At 39.5% G+C, this 23,591-nt stretch overlaps 1 protein-coding gene across 1 annotated transcript in view; it reads left to right on the top strand.

Annotated features, from left to right (window-relative positions):
* Positions 1-23,591, top strand: part of NBN (nibrin) — a 48,752-nt gene that overhangs the window by 5,673 nt on the left and 19,488 nt on the right. Inside the window, exons 3-10 of the mRNA XM_067558256.1 lie at positions 1,565-1,713; positions 4,646-4,805; positions 12,711-12,814; positions 17,502-17,619; positions 19,418-19,608; positions 20,626-20,723; positions 22,454-22,592; positions 23,074-23,355. Coding sequence (XP_067414357.1) covers positions 1,565-1,713; positions 4,646-4,805; positions 12,711-12,814; positions 17,502-17,619; positions 19,418-19,608; positions 20,626-20,723; positions 22,454-22,592; positions 23,074-23,355 — 1,241 coding nt within the window. The remainder of the gene's footprint in view (positions 1-1,564; positions 1,714-4,645; positions 4,806-12,710; positions 12,815-17,501; positions 17,620-19,417; positions 19,609-20,625; positions 20,724-22,453; positions 22,593-23,073; positions 23,356-23,591) is intronic.

Raw genomic sequence — 23,591 nt, 5'->3', positions numbered from 1 at the left:
GACTGGCTTAGGGACATACACCAATCCCTTATCCCCACCCCCCTGTTTTAATATTTATGCCTCAGTCTGAAATCAGTTTGTCTTATTCCAACAAACTTACATTTTACAGTGGCAATTGACTTGACCTATCTTTTTTTCTTTCTTTTTTTATCTTGAATATTTCTAATGGCTTGTCTACACAGGGAAATTGTTTGGCAAATTTACACTGCGGTAACTATATCGAAATAATTCTCTATGTGGACACTCTTTTATGCCCACACAGTGAGTTAAAGTGGTATAATTATATCAGTAAATTTCCTATATCAACAAGTCTCGTAAGGCTTGGTATTGAGCTGTGACTCGCTTCTCTTTCTGTGTTCCAAGCTTTTGTCTTTGGGTATGTCTACACAGCAACTAGACACCTGCGGCTGGCTGATGGCAGCCGACTTGGCCTTAGGCTGGAGCCTGAGCCCTGGAACCTTGTGAGGTGGGAGAGTCCTATAACTCAGGCTCCAGCCCAAGCCCGGAATTCTATGTAGAAATGGAACAGCCCCAGGAGCCTGAGTCGGTGGCATGGGCCAGCCACAGGTTTTTCTTTGCTGTCTCCCACGTGGCAGGCAGGGACACTCACCACTATGCTACACAGACAGTTAACTGCAAGGCACAGAAAGATTTTACACAGACACACAGAGATTTCACACAGACAGTTAACTGCAAGACACAAACGGGCAGTTAACTGCAAGGCACAGACCGATAGGAAGGAATGTTAAACAGACAACGTAGCTGTAGAATACAGACTGATAGTTAACTCCTCACCATACAGGCTAGAATCCACAGCATTACTCGATTTCGGCCGGCAAAAACACGGTTCGTGCTCGGGGGGAAGACACGGGAGCGGGAGAGTCGGGACCAGTTGATCAGGCTGGTTGTGATGAGGCTGTCAGCGGGGGCTTGGGAAAGACCCCTCTTTATGGGCTATGGGCTACGTGCCAGCACCGGATTGGCCGGGGGACACTTGCAACAAGTTCAGTTTCCTGGTCAGTTTCATTTTCCATATATGGCGTGGGAGCCAAAGGCACAGCCGATTACCTAGTCTTACCCTAATAAGGTCAGGCCGTGGGTTGACTGTTAGCACCGAATGGGTGGGGGGGCGGGGGGCAAGGGGTGGTCATGTGCAGGAATTGTGCTGCAACAAAAGGTTTGCTAAAAAGGAAATCTGCAGTGGTAGGAAATGCACCCCGACATCACTCTGTGCTATAACAGCACATCCTGATATTGGTTCATGGGTACAGGTGCAATGGTATCCTGAATACCATATAACAAAAGGTAGAGGTAGTGATTATAGCAAAACAAAGTTGAATGCAAAAAATATTATTACTCTTAAGTAGTTATGGATAATTTTTTTCTCACTTGTTTGTGATGGAAAGCAGGTGATGAACTTTGAACTGCATAACCAACATTTTGAGGACTATAACATGAATACCTCATATGTGATTTTGTTTTATCCATCTGCTGCTTGTTCTGTAACAATATAAGATAATTTTTGAGTGCCTAATAAGACTTTACTCATTTATATTCATTTCAGAGTCAGGCTGTCACAGTCCCTGAATTGATAATAAAAGAAACCTCTAAGTATGGTACCTTTGTTAATGGAGAAAAAATTCTGAATAGTACTTCCAGAACTTTGAAGTCTGGTGATAGAGTCAATTTTGGAGTCTTTGAAAGCAAGTTCAGGTGAGAACTAGTTCAATTGATTCTGAAATGGTGAAATAAAATTGCAGCTGTCAATTGTGATTTTTTTTTTTTTATACAGAGTATTGCAGGATGTATTTAAGGAGGTAAAAGAATAAAGAAAATAATGATACATTTCTATAAAGTAAAGAAGGAAAAGAAAGTGATATTTGTATATATTCAAGCCATGTTCTTATAGAAGCTTCTGAGTAACATTTCCCCCTGTGAATTGACATTTAAAACCTTCTGTAGTAAAAGATTAGCCAATAAGTGACTCTGCGTCATGAGCACTAAGTGCCCTAAAATTAGCCTAAACAAAGGCTAATTTATATTTAAATATTTTATTTAATAAAACTATTCCTAAAACCCATGAACATTTACCAAGACTAATAAAAATTGGGGATTGAGAGAAAGTTTGGCAGCTCCTCCTTACACTGTCAGTGATATGGAGAGAAAGGACCTGAGGTTGCTGGGGAACTGCATTCTTACACAGCCTTGGACTTCAGAGGTAAAGCAGTGCTTTACTCACTGAAGAAATATAATAACTGGTCATGATAATCTTTTTCTAATGACTTAGTGTGAAAGCAGGTTGGAAGCTGGCTTTGTCTCCTAAATTGGACTCCATGCTACCAGTGTTATTAGTTTGTAGCAAAACTGCACTCTTCAGTTCTTATAACTATAAGCTATTTTAGTATATCACATTTAGCAAATATATGTGAAACGTGATACAGAAACTAATGTCATAGAACCATATACTGTCATGATTTCAGCATCAAAAAGCTGAACAATTTGAAGCTGAATGTACAATACACTCTTGGAAGATAAAATAACTTATTACTGCTGAGTAAGCAGTAAGCTCTCTCAGTGTAACTAACATGTAGGTTAGTAGCAGTAATTAACACCTTGGTATTCTAAATAAAAAACTTTGAAGAGATGTCTTAGCACAGAGGTTCCCAAACACTTTTTGCTGTGACCTTTTCCCCCTCCCCCCATGGGAGTCATGTAACAGCCCTGCCCATTCCCATTTGTCTGAGGCAGAAGGTGACTCAGGAAAGAGGGTGGCTTATGCCCAGGATGGCAGTAGGGCTCAGCTAGCTTCATCTCTGGAGGAGTCCATGGCAGCATGTCACAGAGTGGATCAGGGCTCCTCATCCTCTCTCCTTCCTGCCCAGAGCCTCACTCCTGCAGGCTCTAGTGGGTTTAAAATATATGTGGGGCTGTGGCCGGCCAGATGTCCAGACCAGGCCAGGGCAGCAGTGGGGAGAATGCTCAGGGAGTCCCCAGTGATTAGGAAGAGGAGGAGAGCAGCAAGCTGCTGCCAGGGCTGCAGTTCCTGCCTGTGGCCGGCCATGGTTCTATACTCCAGCTTAACCCTTGTCATACACCCCATAGTTTCATAGAATCATAGAAAATTAGAGTTGGAAGGGACTTCAGGAAATCATCTAGTCCTACCCACTGCTCAAAGCAGGACCACTCCCAACTAAATCATCCCAGCCAGGGCTTTGTCAAGCCGGGCTTTAAAAACCTCTAAGGATGGAGATTCCACCTCTCTAAGTAACCCATTCCAGTGCTTTACCACCTTCCTAGTGAAAAAGCTTTTCCTAATATCCAACCTAGACCTCCCCCACTGCAACTTGAGACCATTGCTCCAGTTCTGTCATCTGCCACCACTGAGAACAGTCTAGCTCCATCTTCTTTGGAACCCCCTTTTAGGTAGTTGAAGGCTGCTGTCAAATCCCCCCTCACTCTCCTCTTCTGCAGACTAAATAAACCCAGTTCCCTCAGCCTCTCCTCATAAGTCATGTGCCTCAGACACCTAATCATTTTCTTTACCCTCCGCTGGATTCTCTCCCAATTTGTCCACATCCTTCCTGTAGTGGGGGGCCCAAAACTGTACACAATACTCCAAATGGCCCTTCTCTAGAATACAGAGTGTGTGCTTGTGCAGTTAAACTAGGACTGGTAGTTTGAGATTGAGAGACAGAGAGATTTGTGTTCCTCTCTGTGACATGGTCTATCATATCAAGAACTACCAGCCCCAGAGTTCGTTATGCATAGGTAGGAGGAAAGGACAGCTGGTGAGAAGGGCAAAGCAAAGCACCATGTGCAGTTAGGACTTGCTTTCTACACTCAATCCTCCTCGAAGTCCCAGGGTTTTATCCTTTTTTTGTGGAAGGCACAGAGCCATTAAAGAATCATATAATACTGTAATAGAGCAGCAGAGCGGAAAACTACGCGTCAAAGCCAAAGAAGAAAATGTGGGTTTTTCAGGCAAGACTTAAGGGTTAGGAGACTTGATGAGGAAGAGCGATGCAGATTCAGATTAGAGGAGCTATATAGAAGAAGAATTTTTTCACTAACAGGAGAAAGAAAGTGCTGCTGGACTTGTAAAGGGAGTGGACAGAAAATTGAACTTTTAACAAATTATGAAAAATATATTTCACACTTAATGGGAATGAAGGGTTCTTAAGCAGTATACATTTAAGCTTAGGCTGAATAAAATGGGTGCGTTCTTCAAAAGAAACAATGTTTATTTTAGCTTGAATGAACTTTGTCCTTTGTTAGTTATGTATGTATTTTCTTTACTTAATTGTGCTATTCAGTATACTTGGCATATTTTGTTGGTGCTATTAACCCTTAAAGATCCACATCTAAATTTCCTTCTTGAATTTCCGGACTCTTTGTCTGCAGAGCAGCCAGTTAGGAGGGCTGCCTTGGAGTAAGGACTCCCAGGGCTTCCAGTTTTTGGCAGTGGGAGCCTGTAGAGTCTCCACTCCCTGAACTGTCCAGTTTGCTGCCTGCTGGGGCTCCATGCAGCTCGGAGAGCCGTGGAAATGTTTCAGACAGGAATTCCACTTTTCAGCCGGCTCTGACTGCCTAGAATGTTTCACTTTAACTATTTAGACAATTTTCTTCTGTAACTTGTTCTTTGCAGAGTGGAGTATGAACCTTTGCTTGTCTGCTCTTCGTGTTTAGAGGTCTCTGGGAAAACTGCTTTAAATCAATCTATTCTGCAACTTGGAGGCCTTGTTGTGAATGATTGGTCAGAAGAATGTACTCACCTTGTCATGATATCAGTTAAAGTTACAGTTAAGGTAGGTTGAGTTTTTGTATGTTAATAAATTTTGTGATTTTCAACATGAAAGCATATGGGATGAAATCCTAGCCTTGTTGAAGTCAGCAACAAAGCTCTTATTGATTTCAGTGAGGCCAGGTTTTCACCTTTCAAAATGATTGTTTTCAAGTAATGAGTCCTTAAAAACAAACTCAATATGAACATTTCACTAAAACAGAATAATCTGAACTGTTTATAGAAGTTAAAATAATTTGCAATTGACATCCACTTTTGTGCATAATGTATTTTTCTGGGCTTTATTTTTCCTCTTCACTGTGGTATTTGAAAATGCAAAAGAAGCAGACAAGTTAAGCAGTAGTCAGAGGAACATAAGAGTTTGCCATACCATGCTCTTAGGATTGCAGTCCTTCACATTCATTATCCTTATGTCAGATAGAGATCAGAACCAGATACTTTAGAATAAGTCAAGAAACCCTGTAGTGGACAGTTATGGAATAATTTGGCCATGGGGGGAGTTTCCTCCTAATTTGTAGTTAGAGGTTGGTTTACACCCTCAAGCATGAGAATTTTGGTCCTTTCTAGTTTCTTTGAAAATCCTATGTAATGTGACTCTGGATGCTTTCATTATCCATATAAATGTCTAAGGCCATGTCTACACTACAAACTTTGGCCAACTCAAGTTACTTCGACATAAAGCTGCAGCAGCTAATATATCACGTGTGTGCATGCGTACTTGGTTCCTTGCATCTGCACTGCGTGCTCTCACAAGGAGAGCTTGTGCTGATGCATAGTGCAGTGTATCATGGGTAAGTATCCCACAGTGCAACTTGCCGCTGTTCAGCACACCGTCTTTTGGGAAGTTTTGGCAATGCATGGTGGAGCAGAAACGAGTGGTGCGGGCATGACTGGAAGTAAAAGGTCAAGTTTCCAGCATGCAACTTTCTTCATCTCATATTGTCATCCATATCCCATAATTTTTGTGCCTTTTTAAAAAATCTCGCAAACTGTGTGGCCCCTCTACAGAAACATGGAACCTACACTGCTCTGCACAGTTCTCACAAGTGTTGCAAACACAGGATGCACAATCCTTTGCTGTTTGCAGAGCTTCAAGAAGAACCACATCAGTGGGGAATATGATGATTTTGTGGAGGACAGATTGCTGTGGGAAATAGTGAGAATGAATTCAGTGGCATTCATAGAGCAGCTGCAGATGGTGAAACATGACTTCTGGGCCCAAGAAATGAGCACAGATTGGTGGGGTTGCCTCATAATGCAGGTTTTGGATGATAAGCAGTGACTGCAGAACTTTCAGATGCTCAAGACCACATTCCTGGATCTGTGTGCCACCCTTACCCGAGGCCTGCAGTGCATAGACACCAGAACGAGAGCTGCACGGACACTGGAGAAGCGAGTAGGGATTATACTGTGGAAACTTGCAACACCAGATTGCCACCAGTCAGTAGAGAATCATTTTGGAGTTGGAAAATCCACTGGGCCATTGCCATGCAAATGTGCAGGGCCATTAATTGTCTCCTGCTACACAGGACTGTGACTCTCAGCAACATGCGGGACATAGTGGATGGATTTGCAGCAATGGAGTTCCCAAAGTGCAGTGGAGTGATTGGTAGCATGAATATCCCTATTGATACCAGCCCACCTTGCCCCAGAGTATTTCAAAGGAAAGGGCTGCTTCTTTATGGTAATGAAAGCAGCGGATTACCGGGGATGCTTCACTGACATCAATCTTGGCTGATAAGGGAAGGAAATGATGCTTGTCTCCTTAAGAACATGGAATTTTTCAGAAAGCTGCAAGTAGGGACTTTCTTTCCCGGTTGGCAGATTACCAGTGATGAGGTTGATCAGTAGTGATCCTGGGGGACCCAGCCTACTCCTTAGTCCCCTGGCTCATGAAGCCACATGCCAGCCACCTCAACAGCACCAAGGCAAAGATTCAGCTACATTTATAATTATTACACTGTGTTTATCCATGATCCTGGGAGTTCTGTCACAATGTACAATAACAATCAAGTTGGTGCTTTCAGTACCACTAGACATTCTGCAGTATATGTTGTGAACTAACGAAGATGAATTATTTCTCAAATAAGAGAATTTTATTGAATAGAAAAACCAGCGCAAAGAAAAACCTGTGCAATTTAAAAGCAAATACATTAAAAACTTAATAAATTAATGGAACAGAACTTAAGGAGAAAGAACATTCATGTCCATTTTGGCTACATAAACAGCAACTATGGCTCTCTCAGGTCAGTATATGTGAAGTTGTGGTTGTCCTTACTGTCCCCTGGTGTGAAGTCGTGTAGGGGTAGGGATAGGGATGTGTAGCCCCTGCTGCCATGTGGAAAGTTGAGGGGGGCATATGGAGTTGCTATACTGAAGTTCTCCATGGACTGCAGTGAGAGGCGACCCCTTGATTGTTGAATCTGTGCGCCCTCAAGAGTCTGCAGCATCTGTGTTCGCCACTAAAGAAGCCCCGTTACGTTCTTGTGCATCTCCCTCTGCTTTTCCTGCTGGGCCTCCTGGGTCTCTCTCTTCTCCGCTCTTTCCTTGTCCACCCAGTCTGAAATATTTACTGTCCAGCCCAATGCGGCACTGGCTTAGAGGATCTCACTAATATGTCATCTGGAGTGCTCTTCTTTCTCCTGCTTATCTGGCTCAGGTGTTTTGTGGGTTTGGAGGGGGGACCCCCTCACGGCCATAGCAGCAACAGCTACAGATAAAACAGACAGAGGCACAGTACCGTTGTTAGTATAGTCACAATGGAAAGCAAAAGTTAAGGTTCAGAGCTCCCTTCCTTTCCTCCCCTAAAGTTGTACACATGACATGCTTATTGACACTTCTGCTTCAGAATGCTCGTGCACAGCACCACTCACAGCATCAGCCATAGTGAGTATGGGCCACTACGGGCGAGGGAAATGAGGGAATTGCTTGGTTGCATGAAACTGAGTATCGGGCAATGACACTGAATGCTGGCACCGTTTTCCACAAGTGGTCGTGATTTTAGCTGATATCTCACTCCTGAGGGTATCAAAGGAAGAGAGAGAGCACAGCTGCTGCTGGCATCCTGAAGCTGCCCGGGGCTGTATGTTACTAGTCTGTTTCTTGTAGTGGTGCCTGCTGAAGTTTTTGCTAACTGGTGTGGGGAAGTGTCTTGCTGTGGAGGAAGAAATAAGACTGCCATCCCTACAAACACTGGGGAGAGGATTGCAGATTACCTTCACTGGAGGATTTAAGGGACATCACTGTGTGCATAAATAAATTGCTCCATGTGGCATATCTCCCCCCCCCACCTAACTCAACAGGGGAATGAAAAGCAAATAATAATGCTACCTGTCTTTGTTGTACCACTACCTCTTCTAGTATGAGTACATTAATGAACATGTTGATAGCTTTGTGCATCATTGTAATGGGAAATACATTTATACACTTACCTGAGGATCCTTCCCCTGCATCAGGCTTGCCCTCAGGGGCCTGAGGCTCTGTCTCCTCAGAGGTATGCAATGTGGCAGTGGGGTCTCCGACAAGTATGGCATGCAGTTCTTTGTAAAAGTGGCTGCGGCTCAGCACCGGATTGACCATTGGCTTCTCTGGCCTTCTGATATGCTTGTCATAGTTCCTTCACTTTGCAGCACTGCTGCTGATTCCTGTTGTACCCCTTCTCCTGTATTCCTCATGCAATCTGCTCATAGATGTCCACTTTTCTATGGCTGGCCCATAGCTGTGCGTGCACAGCCTCTTCTCCAAACAGGCCTAGGAGATTCAATAGCTCCTGTCTGCTTTGGGCCAGAACATGTAGCAGTCATGGTTGGTTGCACACAACGGAGAGCTGCCAGGTGTGCTTGCCAAGTTGGGAAATCAGGAAAAGGCATTTCAAAAATTTGTGAGGTTTTAAATGAGGCGAGGGTTCCAGTTGTCATGCCCATGGGCAGTGGCGTTCACAATTGTGGCCAGAGCAGTCGGTGCTGGGAATTGTGGGATATCTGCTTGAGGACTGTTAGGGTCGACATAGTGCGAGTGTAGACATTGCATTATGTTAACCATAGTATATCAACCATGGCTCTGTGCCATTCAGGGAGGTGGTTTTACTGGATCACCACAGGGCACTTACATTGGTTGGAGACAAATTTAAGTGTAGACACATGCACAGCTAGGTCAACCCAAGGCAGCTTACTTTTCCCCTACTTCATAGTATAATTCTTTTTTGAAACTCAACAAGCCCTTGACCTCGATAACCTGTGATTACAGTTAGTCGCATAGGCCTCTTATCACAGCTAGCTAAATGTTCACCATATTGTTTTTCCAATTTAAGTTGTTTCTATAGGCTTGCAAAGTTCTGAGTGGAACAATTGTCTTTCAATTTTGAAAAATATTTTATCCAAAAAATGGCAAAATTTCAAATACTCATTCTTCTACCACTTTTTGTCCTTCTAGCCAGTGAGTGCACTAAAATGAGTGATGTTCAGGATCTGTATGGTGCAGTTGTCTGATTTTTGTTGTTGTTTTTGTTTTCCTGTCTCAACTTTTCAAAACTTCTCCAACTTTGGAAAATAAAATAGTCTTCCATTTTCATTGTACAAATTTTTAATCATACAAAAACAAATATTTGGAAATCATATGGAGGATATTTTAAATGGTTATCTTTTAAAATTTATTGGACAGAAAAACCTCTGCCTCTACAATTAAAATTCATAGGGTCTCTTACTGAAGGGGTTTGAATTGGTGATTAGGCACTTAACTTCAGTTAAAGCTATTTGGATGAGAGTTGTACAGTGAATACCCTTTAGAACTCTAAAAATCTCCACGTGCTCTTGAGCAGATATAGCACTGATAGGAGGCAGAGTTGAGTAAACTGTATTTTTTTTTATGACAAGAGGGTACAATTCTTCACCTGATCTATGTTATTAACACCTATTATTTTCACCTGTACATCAAGGAGAGAATAAAAGGAAGGTTAGTTTTCTTTTCTAAAACTAGCACATTTAACTTAGGCCCGGCCCAGTCTTTACTACACAGTTTTGTCAACATAAGGCAGCTTACGTTGATGTAACTATGGAGGTGTGCACACTGCAATGCTCCTCCCGCTGCTTTAACTCACTTGCTACGTTGACATAATAAAACCACCTTCATGAGAGGTGTAGAGCTTAGGGCAACGTAGTTAGAGCGATGCAGTGTCAGTGTAAACACTGCATTGCTTATGTCGCCCTAAGTGGCCTTCAGAAGGTGTCCCACTATGTCCACTGTGACCGTTTTCAACACCCCTCCCCAGTTAAAGCCCCAGGAAGTGTGGCTCCATGCAGCAAACGTTCCTACCTAGAGTACACAGTAGGTGTACTCCTACGCTGGGTCTTTGCGGAGAGGAGGCTTGTGCAGGCATAGCTCCAGTCCAGCTGCAGGAACTTGCCTCGGGTAGGGAGGGGATGTTACCTCAAAATTTAGACCCAAAGAGACCTGTAAGTGGCTTAGGTATACTGATGAACCAATCACAAGCCTTGTCTGTATAAACGGGTACCAGGAGATGGCTTGTAAGGGTTTAACAGGGGTTTCCCTTCAGATCATTGGAAAACTCCCCAAAACTGCCTGCCTCAGTTTACCCTTGGGACGACACAGATACAGCCTCCTGCTCAAAAGATTGACACTCAGTAATTTCTTCAAAAACAAAATGTCTGTTATGAAATGCTAATTCTAATGTAATTGGATTCTTAAATAAAAATCAACATAATATAACAAATGGCATAGGTCACATGAAGCAATACAGGACGCCATAAATTATGTAACCTAATGCGATGCAACATCAAATGTAATATAAATCATAAAGATAAAATATAATAATCATAATATAATATAACATTTCCTTAGCACATATTATAACATAAGATTAGAATATGTGAATACTTAGTGTGGCATAGCTCACAACGTAGCAGACGTAGAATGCTGCAACATATAGTACAGAGAGAAGAAATTTTCATACATATGTATAAAGCCTTAACACAATGGTGTATTAGAATACCAAACCTACTACATTGTAGCAGACAAATCCCTTATACATATGTATAAAATAACATTACAGTAGTACGCATTCAATAACATTACTACAAAATAGCATTCTATGAGTGTTGATCAGACAACCATAGGCTGGGTGGGGTAAGAGGCCATTCAAACGCAAGCATCCAGGTTTATTTACAATCACACTCTCACATTCTGTATTCTTAGAAGAGTTATACTTACTTTCCTCCTTGATCAGATCCCTTTGATTTGTCTCAAGGATCCTTCTGGTCTGTGAAAACTATGTGCCGCTGCCGTTGCTGTCTCCGGTTGTCTTCTCTTGCACCTCTGACCATCAAACCATCCAAACTCAAGCATGTCTGCTCTCTGCCTTATATATGATTTCTGACCTTTCCTGATTGGTTGCTTTCTTAATGCCAGTCATAAGCATAGTCCTCGCCTAGTGAGATGTCTTTTTGACTAATCAGTTGTCCAATATGCTAATTAGTTTTACCTGTCACTTGAGCCAGATCTCCTTGAGAACCTCCTTCCTATCTGACTGACCCCGCCCTTCAGGTCTTAGGAGTAACCTTTATTTCACCCCCATCTACCTATCTGCTATTGGTCAGTTTGTCCTAAGACCTAAGTTCCTCTCTCTAATATGAAATCATTGCGGCGGCCACCATTTTGGATTTTTAGCTAAACCTGCTCTAAATTATCACTGTTTTTTACTTATAAAAAGCCTTAAATCTAAAACTAACTATATTTTTATACTTGCCTAAAAATTATGATACTGTCATCACCTTTGTTGTGCTAATTAGAACAGATAAAATCCATGATGTTTTTCTCCTTTTCTGCTTGCTTTTCAGCTGGTGGCTAAATGCTGTTTCTGTTGCTGATTTCCTAACATGAACTAGAGCAACTTGAAAAACTCTTGTATCTTTGATAGGAACACACAGCAGTGCTGTGTAAAATTCATAAGAGCTGCGGCAGGCATAGCAGGAGGAAATAGTTGTCTCTGGTTCAGATCCACAGACATGCCTTCTCTAAAAGGGGCTGGATCAGGGTGGTGGTGAATAGCTTTCCTAATGAGCTCCTCTTATAACCTTGTGTTCATAATGCACAGTACAGAAGAGCAGTGCAGGATTCATGCTTTCTGACACAGATGGCTGGCTCACAGGTTGCCAGGGCAGTTGAAAAGTGGCTGGAAACCTAGTAGGATGCCCATGGAATGATGGGGTTGAGAAACCTGCATCAGGTGATGCTGAACCTGCCCCCATGAGGCATTGCAAACCCTTCCCAAAACCCCCTGTGGCCAGTTGCACAGTGGGATAGCTACCCACGGTGCATTGCTCTCTGTGTCGATGCAAGAGCTGCTGTTGTGGATGCACTCTGCCAACACAAAGAGTGTAGTGTGGACATGCAACAGCAGTTTAATTACAGCAGTGGCTATATGTTGACATAACTTAAGTGTAGACTTAGCCTTAGAAACTTAAAAAAAAAAAAAACCATATCGAAAAGAGATGTTAAAAATCATTTTACCCACCACTTGATATCTAAATATTCTGTTTTGTAAATTTGCATATAGAGCTCTTTTGTGGCAAAATGAGATAGATAGTTTGTATAACATCATTGATTTTCCTTTTTCCTATTTTTCTGTAAAGACTCCTCTCCAGTAGGTTAGTAATAAAAAAGGGTTATTCAGTTTAATGGCTTTTGTCAACATAATCCTAATTCTAAAAATATGTGATGGTTAAGAACAAAACTATTTGGTTTTTTATTTGTTCACATTAACCAGAATAGAATGATATGCATTTATGTAACATACACTCCATATTTGAGATCTTACCTAAATATTAGATTTCTATACCTTTTTTGAATGACAGCATATTCTGCTTGAATTGTTAAGTATGATTCTTCTTTTCAGACTATATGCGCTTTGATTTGCAATCGACCAATTATAAAGCCAGAATACTTTGTGGAATGTGTCAGAGCCATTCAATCCAAGCAACAGTTGCCAAAACTGGAAAGGTAAATGGCATGTTTTCAGTACCACGTAGTTATTTAACCGGACTTAGGTTTAATTTAATACTTACATTATTTGGGTGCCAGATTAATCATCTTTTAGAATTTTGTTTTTCAGCACCTATTTTCTGAACTTATACCATTATGTTTCTTATAAATACCTATTTACTCATAAAACAAGAAGCCCCCAAGGCTTATCCTATTTAGATGTAACTGTCATGTCTTATTGCATTTTTAATAGTCTGTATTATTCACAACCATAGGATATTTTGACATCTACTTGTTGTACTATATGCACTTATATGGCATATGACAACCCGATAAAAGAATTAATTTATAATAGTATTATTTAGTTGTCTTCTAGACTATAGAGAGACTTTTACCTTTTTTCTCTTAAAAGTCCTAATTCCAACTAATATAAAGATGCCGTGATCGATTCAATATTATTTTAGCAATTCAACTTCTTGCCCTGTACAAAGTGGAAAGAAGTAGTGTGTAACACAGAAAAAAGCATTGATTGCAATAATTTGAGTTGCAACAGACTGCCTAATTTGAAACATTTTACATTCTGGTAATTTTCTTGCCTCCATCCCTGAAGAGTTAAAAAAAAAAAAAAAAAAAAAAAAACCTTATTATATAAATGAGAGCTCTTGGTTTCATTAGATGCTTAGAGATGCTACTAGCTCTACATAGGCCTCATTTTCAGAGGTTGCCATAGAGATCTCTATGGTAATATATTCAAAGAAGCATCTATACTCTTTTGGGAATTGATACATTAAAAATCTAATTTTCTTGTTTTAAAATAATTATATAAAACGTATCTCAATATGAAAACTTATTCTTCCAGTACTTTTTCAATATGTAAGTCTGGGTTCATTTTAAACTTTGGTCATCAAAAATAGCCCAACTATGTTCAGTGGCCTGAAATAGCAAATTTTTGTGCTTTTCTGTCTGAAGTTAAAATAAGATTAATATTCTACTAGATAAAAAGGGCCAGGTCATGATCTGGTATGGAAGAATCACTGTTTATCTTGTGTAACCAGATGATGTGCCTGTGGAGCACCTCATTTGACAAAATAAACAGTGTGTGTACTGTGGCTGTATCATATGAATACACTATGCAAATTACACGTCGTGCATGCCTGTGTATCTGAGATTGTCATTTGGTGTTGTATATTTCATGTTCGAAATTTAAGAACCTAGACATTGTCAGACTAGAAAAGACAAATGGTCCATTTTAGTCTACTAATCTGTCTCTGCCTTCAGCTAATATCAAATGCTTCAGACAAAAAACATTATGCACTTCAGGGCTTGTTTACACAGAAGTTATTCTGGAATAAGGCAGGGTATGAATGTAAAGTGCTGTAGTTATTCTAGACCAGTTCCACATGTGGATTACTAGTATTCCAGAATAAGATTACCTTTTTTTTACCTAGTTTAATTGTAAACTAACTGGGCAATAACTCTGAAGCATGAAGATAGATAGACCTTGTAATGTTATGCTAGCTAGTGTAACTGTAGGTGCTGTTCTTACATCTATTACTACATTTTTAACTGAAATGTTTGCCTCGTTAATAATCTGTGATAGTAAACTTCATATGTAAAGTGGAAGGGATGTTAGTTACCTTTGATATACTCTGAAATTAAAGACAATATGAAATAAAGTCAAAACAATACATGGAAGTAGTTAGGATACATGGTATAAGCAAAATAAGGCATGCTGAATTCTAACATATTTAGTGGAAGGAGATATTTGAGGAGCTGTCTTTTATTTTGTGTACTCAAGCAATCCTGTTTTTCCCCATATATTCTTTTAAACTTGTGAGTAATAGACCCCATATGCCATTACTGGGGTTTTTGTTTGTTTGGGGTTTTCTTTGGGGGTCTAAGATGAATGGAGATAGTTTTAGATGTTGAAGGGCTGCTGGAAAACCAGGAAGAGAGATTTTATTTTTTTGTCGTTACTATGTCTGAAGCTAATCATTAATGTAATGTTTTAAAGAAAAATTGCTGTTAAATCAAACAAGCCTCAGTGGAGCATAGCATCATTGAAGAAGCATTACAGTAAGTTTATGTGAACTTGCGGATGGTATGTAAGAACTGTGTGTTTTCAAAATTGCTAAGAATACTTTGTCAAAGCAATACAAGTATTCCAGGACAAGTAAACTTTTCAAAGTTTTAGTTCTGGAGTGGTGGCCAGAGAAGAATATATTGCAGTAGTTACTGGCCATCCCTGACTTTTTAAACTATAAAGGTTTTATTTTTTAATATTTAATGGCACATCAAGCCCGGTCATCTTTCAGAATGTTTTCTTAGTTCATTTCCTTTTAAGTTACAGAAGATTTTTTTTAAAAAGATACTTGATACCTGAGAATTTTTCTTTCTCAATCCTACAGCTGAATAGCTATGAAAGCTTAAAAGAGAACGAAATTATGACTAAGATACGTAGTATCCTGATCTAGAGCAGAACTTTTCTTCATTTAAAAAATAGTGGTGACAGATGTGCATGCTGCAGACTTCCAGGAGATCTGCTGATATTGTCCAAGATCACGAAGTAGCTACAAGACATGAGAAACAGTCCATAGATAGTGCCAACTGTGATTAGTGTACATTAATGGTACTGTATTATCTAGCTGTAAAGCTACTGTTAATGCGTGTTGCCACTGCATGTGTGAAAATCAGGGTGTAAGCAACCATTCTAACTACAGATGTGCAAAAATTCGACAATATAATTGAGTGTTAAGTGCTCCCTAAAATAGAATTTGACGGATATTTTCTGTTCCTAACATGTTATTAACTGTTAAAGCCCCCCAGTGGAATTGTACTTCACTAAACATGATTGACACTGCAGTGTATCTATCATTTAGCTTTCAAAGAGATACCTATGCATCAAGCCGGGTGAGACAGCTCATATAATAAACAGATCTATATTTAAAATAATTACAGTATCTCAGAATGGATGATCCTTAAGATGTAATTTGCATAGAGCTATTATAAACTTACTTAGCAGCTGCTTGTGTTAAATATCCAAAAACTCCTTTTAAGTTTCACAAATACCATATCTGCTTCCTTACTATACCTCAAAAAAGGTGAGGGAGGGGGATTTGGTTGTATATATATTTATTAATGTTCTTAGGCAGTGGCAAAGGCCCTGTGGGAGAAACACTTTTCCACTGGTCATTAGCCTAGGAAAAATCACAATGTTCAGAAGCCTGAGTCTATCAGAAATCCAGGATGAGTGAAATTACATCAGGATAAAGGGGAAGAGAAAAAAACCAAAACTGACTTGTAATTAAAAAAGCCCAGTTTAGTAATCAGCTACTATGGCTTACCTGAAGATGAAAATGAAATTTGCTTCCTATCTCACTTTCTTTCTAAATTCTAGCCAATGGCATAAAAATAGGATAGTATTGGACCCCAATGGGTCCATTATTCTAAGTTCTGTTTCTGTTCAGTTAGTTGTGTTCCATGCTACACTTGGCCAATATGTTCTGCAAACCTACTCCTCCCTCCTGAGTCAAAACAATTCTAGACACTATCTTCTAATGGGAGGCTCTCAAGAAGTGACATTTAAGTAGAATATAAACCCATATCTATTTCATCATGCTGTGCACATGCATGTGTGGAATAACTATTATTGATTACTCTGCGCTTTGTTTCATCATTCTCTGGTCTGAGGCCCTGATGCTGCAAATACCTGTTTTTGTGCTGAAACTGTAAGCACATGAGTCATACTGAAGATAATGGAACCACTCGTGCTTAAAGTTGAGCACAAGCATAGGTGTTTTCAGGACTAGGGCCTAAATTATAGATTGGGGAGGGAGGCAATTATCATGTTTCTATCTGTTAGCATTCCACTGGTCTCTCTAAAATAATAATCCTGAATTTGGTTTATCCATTGGGCCACTGAAAAACTGTTTTTCCGCTCTACATGTTAATATGAGAAGCATCATTTATTACCAGCAAGAATAGGGGAAAGAGGCAGTTTGTTCTGTTTAATGAAGGGGGGGAGGGGTGTGTGTGTGTGTGTGTGTGTGTGTGTGTGTGTGTGTGTGTGTGTGTGTGTGTGTGTGTGTGTGTGTGTGTGTGTGTGTGTGTGTGTGTGTGTGTGTGTGTGTGTGTGTGTGTGTGTGGCTGCTTAGTTAAAGAGGTGGTGTAGCACAGGCTTAGTACATGTTTTTCCTCTCTTCCAGTGTAAGGATCACCTGTAGTAGTGAGTGTTATGCAGGGATCCTTGAGAGGTGGGCTTCTGCTGAGATGGCCAATAAAATGTCTGTCATGATAATATGATGTGATTATCACTTTAGTAGAATTGGCACTGAGACCACCAAGTCATTTTGTAATTGTTCACTGATGATAATGGTTGTAGGTCACACTTGACCTGTGCCAGATATAGGTCAGGATTATCAAAGGAGCATAAAAGAGAGAGATGCTCAACTCCCACTGAATTTGAAAATCTCTGCCTCTGATCCAGAAGTGAGAGGCTCCATATCCTGTTACAAATCTCTTGAAAAATCCAGTCCCTCTTTTTCTTATTATATAACTAGTTATAACCGCAGTAAAGTAATACAATACCTTTTGATGTCATACCTTCAAAGATTTATTTTGAAATAAAGTAGAAATAAATTGTAGTAAACAGCTGCATAAACATGTAAATCTGAATTTTATAACTTTGTTTCTCCCGTCATTGTAGCTTTTATCCTCCAGTTGATGAGCCTGCTATTGGCACTGAAAAATTGGATCTGTCTATGCATCATGAAAGAAAAATAATCTTCAGAGGAAAAACCTTTGTGTTCCTAAGTGCTAAGCAGGTAACTGGGCTCTGGGTTGCAAAGATGTACAAGAAGACAATATTAATCAAAGTATTTAAAAGATACTTAGAAACAGAAAACATGTATGAAATTAGTTCTGTTTGTAAAAATGCACCAGTTAGAATTCAAATGTAATACTTTGTCTGTTGATAGTGCATTTAAACTTCACTCATTCAGAAGGTATGTAATAGGGAGTGAGACTTTTGTGGGGGCCTGCCACAGATATTCAAGCATCCATGGAACCTGATCGTGATTCAAGAGACATTGTCATCTTACCCATCAACAGAAATTGGATCTCAGCCTTTTAAACTATGTCTTTTACTCACTTTCATTTAAAACATCAAGAGGCATCTCCCTCACCTATGGAAACTATCCACAAATATCAGATTCTACTTCACATGCTCTGAAAGTCCACAGACCTCTGAGTATAGTGAAACAATTGCGTTCATATGGTTTTACATCAAGCCTAGTGCTTATCAGCTGGGAGTAGCTTAAAATTATAGTAACTGTACCCATATGAACTCCTGGACAGTCTCTGTTTAAGGAGAGGCATCTCTGCTTGCAGAAGGCTAGATAAAAAGCTGAATTTTATAGCAGTTTTAGCTGTATACACACACAGCTGAAATCTGTATATGAAGAGTTGCATTAACATATTCCTTTTCGGTTGGTCACTAAAATGCCTTCTGTTAGGTTTGAAATTCTAATTTTTGATCTTGGATTGAAAAACTGGGTGAGAGGGTTTTAATTGCTCCCAGATGTTGCCTACCTGTGCTATTGTATATGTATGCCTCTTACTTTTTTAAACAAATGAGAAATATAAATGTTCATGACACTGTACAGACATAAGACACTACCTCTGCCCTAAGGATCTTACAGTTAAAGGCCTCAGGCCTGCAAAGTTATCCACAAGTGCAGATCCTTACCCCATATGGATTCCCACTGAAATAACTGAATTCACTGCAGGAAAAAAATCTGCATTTGCAGATCTCTTTACAAGATTAGAGCCCAGTTTGAGACAAGGTCTAATGAGATGCTGATGAACACAAGATGGAACTGGCGTGGAGGGGGGCAGGGGAATCTGAAAACTTCCAGTGATCTCTCTTGATATTGAACATGGTATGTTCCCTGGGACCTGGCAGCTGCTGATTGAAATGGACATTCTTGGCATTTGCACCACTGCTGTTGGGTAGTATTCACTAATAGTGGTGAAACTGCCAAGTGTTCATTTCAGCCAGTAGCTGCCAGGTCTCCCAGAGTATGTCTACACAGGGATAAAAAAACACGCAGGTGACTCAGGTAAGCTGACTTGGGCTCGCAGGGCTTGGGCTCCGGGGTTGAAAAATTTCTGTGTAGACGTTGGCAGCCCAAGCCCAAATGTCTACACATCCTTTTTAGCCCTGTGAGCCCCAGTCAGCTGACCTGGGCCACTATGGCTGTGCCATAGGTCTCTTATCTCTGTGTAAATGTACTTCCAGAGCAGCCTGGCCCTGTCCACTGCCCCAGGACTGGGAACCCCGGACTCAGGGTTTCCAGGCCGGCTAGCTCCCAGGACTGATTGTTCATGGAACATGAACCGTTTTTTCAAGACAGTTTGGGTTTGACGAAGCAGCATTTTCCAACAAACTCTTCATCAGAAAATTTCCAACTCAGTCTAGATTTGCTTTAAATTAAGATAGTTCTGATTCTAGAATAAATTCTGATATGTTCAATATTATTGTTGCTTCAGTAAAAAGAATACTAATGGATCTGACTAAATTTAATCTGTTCCTTAAATTATATTTTCTTCCTTGATTTTTAGCATAAGAAACTGAGTCCAGCAATTATTCTTGGAGGGGGAGAAGCAAAACTGTTGACAGAAGGAAGAAAAGAAACTTCTTTACTGGTAGCTCCTGAAGTTTGCGTTGTTGATACAGGATTAACTAACTCGCAGGTCCCAGTGTCTGACTCATTGAGAAATTGGATTGATTCCATTATGACTGTGTTACAAAGGTGAAACATAATCTTTTATTTTAATAGACATTTCAGAATTTTAACAGTAATTTGGATAAATTCTTTGTGTACGGATTAAGGGTGAGATGTTTTTTAGAGAGAGAACTTTTGGGGGAGGGAAGGATTGTTCTCTTCCTAGAGAATTTTGTGTAAGAACGTCCAAATTAATTAATTAATTGGACTTCGTCTGTTTAGTTAAAGTGTCAATTTACTTTTTCCCCTGACAACTGTTTGCTGTCTACAATATAAAAAGGAAAGTCAAGTTCATTCTTAGTTCTACCATTTTTAAAAGAAGGCTAAGAATAAAAGGATTTTGAAAAATAGGGGAGATAATCTGTATTGATTAAATAGACACAAGTATATTTTTCAACAGATGAATAGGAACTACCTTCCAAATAAACTTTGAATACAAATAAGCTCCTAAGAGACGGGCTGTGTTGTATGTGTTTATAAAGGGTAACACTAGTAATAAAAAATAAATTAAAAAAAAAATAATTTTAACTAAACCTAATAGGTTAATAGTATTTAGACCCACAGAGGAAGGAAAACTAGAGAACTTATCTTGTTTCATGGGGATGTGTGCATGGAAGAGGTGCCTCCATAGTAGTCAGGTCTTGTCAGAAGCACTTCAATCTTGTGTATCATTTTTCCACTCTTCTCCTCCCCAGTGAATTAGAGCACACTTTATAGAAAGTACCTCAGTTTTGCTAAGTGTCCAGATCTGAACTGACTGAGGTCAGTAAAGAAAAGGTGCACTGTGCAGATTATTAGATCTAAAAATGGACCCACCGTAGCAATGGGACATGGAAGTTCTCGACCACAGGGCTCGTACGATAACATTTTTTCCCTTAAGACTGCTGCTGGTACATGAAGTATTTTGTACCTTTATGATGGGATTGCTGCCATTTGCTACTCCGACTTCGATCATGTTTTTGAGAAGCATGTTTGGATAAAAAAACAGAGTATTTGGATATAAAAGCTACTTAATTTTCGAAAATTGTGTTTTATTTTTAATAGCAAGAATCTCAGAGCCATTCCAGAAGCAGAAATTGGATTAGCAGTTATCTTCATGTCTACAGAAAAATATTGCAACTCTCAAAACCAGCCTGGCATAGGTAATTTTATAAACTTTGGTACTCTTGGGGGTATTTTTGTTGTTAGTAGTATTTATTATTTGCATTACCATAGCACCTCGGAGTCCTAGTCATGGTTGAGTATCTTCGTTTAAGTAAGGGAGGAAATCAAGTAATAGCTAGTGACCATTCTCTTTTCAGGCCTATAAACATTTCTTAGATAAATGTTCTTTTCTTTTTTCCATATAGTATTTTTTGCTTTAATGGTTTTGTAATATTTGCATTGAAGATAATCATGTTTATAGATGTAAAGAAAAAAGCAGGAGAGTGACTTAAAAGTAGATATATTGTGCAGTGAATACAGAAACGTATTAAAAGAATGTTTTGAAATGGCACACAGAAACAATATATATGTCATCTGCTTATTCCATTCTATCTTGCACCCTTGTAATGAGAACAGTAGTGCAAAGCTGATGAAGGATGAACAGTAGAAACTAAAAGGATAAAGAATAAGAAGACTGGATTTATAATGCATGTCTTATTTATACTTAAAGGCATTAACCTTTTTTAAAAACTAAAATAAAAATTCAAAACAGTAATAGTTTAGCTGGCCTGAAAATGTGATAGGGAAACTTCTAGACTTCACAGGTTTGGTTTTTGGTGGTTTGTTTCCAAGCATTAACATAAGGACAGCCATGCTGGGTCAGATCAATGGTCCATCTAGCCCAATATCCTGTCTCTAACACTGGCTAGTGCCAGATGCTTCTGGCAGTTTGAGGTTTAGGGACACTCAGGGCATGGGGTTGCATCCTGGACCATCTTGGCCAATAGACATCGAGGGACCTATCCTCCATGAATTTACCTAATTGTTTTTTGAACCAATTTATACTATAGTATATTGCATTGTATTAACTAATGCAATAAGAATCTAAATCTGTGAGAACAGATGTTAGGTTTTTCCTGTTTTCCAAACATGTTTGTTTTTTTGTGAGGAGTGAGGGGCAGGGCATCAAATTTTGGGATAAGTTCCAAAGGGGTAGCCGTGTTAGTCTGTATACAGCAAAAACAACGAGAGTCCTGTAGCACCTTAAAGACTAACAAATTTCTGTGGACATAAGCTTTCGTGGGCTGCCACCCACTTCGTCAGATGCATAAAATGGAAATCACAGATAGGAGGTGTATATATATACATCCAAGGGTAAGAAACATAACAATGGGGAGGGCATGTGCTAACAAAGTCAGTTCAGTTAGGGTTGATGAGGCCTATTCACAACCGTTGATTAGAAGGGAGAATGTGCCAACAACGACAATTACTTCTTGTAATGAGAGAACCATTTTTTACCATTACCACATAATCAGTTTATATTTGTTGTTCTTTGAATGTTGTGTTTTAAGATCTTCACTACTGTGTCTTGTGCTGTACCATTGACAATTTAATATTAAGTATTTATTATACTGATGAGAATAATGTGGGCCAGAATCCTACAGTCCATCATTACTCAAACAAAATTTTCATTGACTTCCATTTCAGTGGGATTTTTGACCAAGTAAGAGTCCTAGGATTTGGTCTTGTAAAAGTCTTCTTGAAGTTGTATATTAACTGTTGAATCTGCGTGGCTTTATAATTAAAATAATAATAATTACACGAGCACTGTTATCACAGATTTTACCTGGTCAGTTAACAGTAATAGTATTGTAATAATGGCTAACACATACACAGAGCCACAGGAAGAATGCTAACTTTTTAATTATGCAGTACATTCAACTTGCAGCTAAACAGCCAGGATCAGCTATTCCACAGCCAACCCTTTCTCAGAGTTTGACTGTAGATGAGACCATAATGCCTGTTGCTGCAAGTGATAGCACAGCATATGTAGCTGACACAGAACCAGAAGAACTGATGGACACATGGTAAAGTACACATGGAAATAATTTCTAAGTTGATGTCTATAAATAAGGCTATTACCATGTCACAGGAAATTTGAGCCAGCTATAGACTTGTCCTAGTCAGTGGGGCTTAGCATTTGAGGTGGCACTTCCTAACTTGCAAAAGTAAAATGCGTTCGCTATCCACGATGATCCAACTTCTGCCTTGAAGTGATAGGGTACAACAGGAAGGCTAGCTGGGGCATCAGGTCGGACACTGGAAGATGCAATTGGGCATGCAGAAGATCTGATTGGCTCTTTTAACCAGGTTCAGAATTCTAAAGCAGTTTCATAATTATCTAGATCATTTAGTCTTTGTAGGTATTAGTATTAATTTATATAGCTTCCTTAAGTGTTCAGTGTATACCACAGGTACAGCTTTATTACTATGATGCTCTGTAATGTGTATGCTTTCTGTAATGACTGCCAGTATGTTTACTTAGTATTTTTTCTCCATTTTATGTAGTATAGAGATAAGTGGAGAGGAGAGAGAAAAAACTCCCAAAAAGGACCAACGAGACAAAACATATTCACAGAATATAACTGCTGTAAAGGAGACTCCCAGCACGAGTGGCACTGTAAATACAGGGACGGTATTACCCATGATGCATAGAACACCTGGGGTTGACCAAAGAAGTCAACCCTTCACCCCCTCTAAAACGTTAGGAGTTGATAGAAATAAAGAGAGAGCTTCACAGCAACAGTCTAACTCCATTAAAAATTATTTCCAGGCAGCTCAAAAGAAAAGGTATGTTCACAGAACTTTTTTTCTGAGTATTTTTCGTATCATCAGATTAGTGCTATTTTTGTTTTTAAATGTAATTTGTTTTAGCTCAAGGGTCATACATTTTACTCTGAATGTAGATTTTACTACCCCACTAAGAATAACTCTTTTACTACTGCAAATCAGTGAATTCTTCTATTAACTTTTTAATTTTAAACTGGCCGTTTCTAGGTATCTATTTCCCCAAACAGAAAACTTTA

The sequence above is a fragment of the Emydura macquarii genome, unplaced genomic scaffold (assembly GCF_026122565.2).
Source record: "Emydura macquarii macquarii isolate MOO-44397 ecotype Brisbane River unplaced genomic scaffold, CSIRO-AGI_Emac_v2 contig_1897, whole genome shotgun sequence".
Taxonomy (NCBI): domain Eukaryota; kingdom Metazoa; phylum Chordata; order Testudines; family Chelidae; genus Emydura; species Emydura macquarii.
The sequence above is the reverse complement of the archived record's forward strand: the minus strand, read 5'-3'. Positions and strand labels throughout refer to the sequence as shown.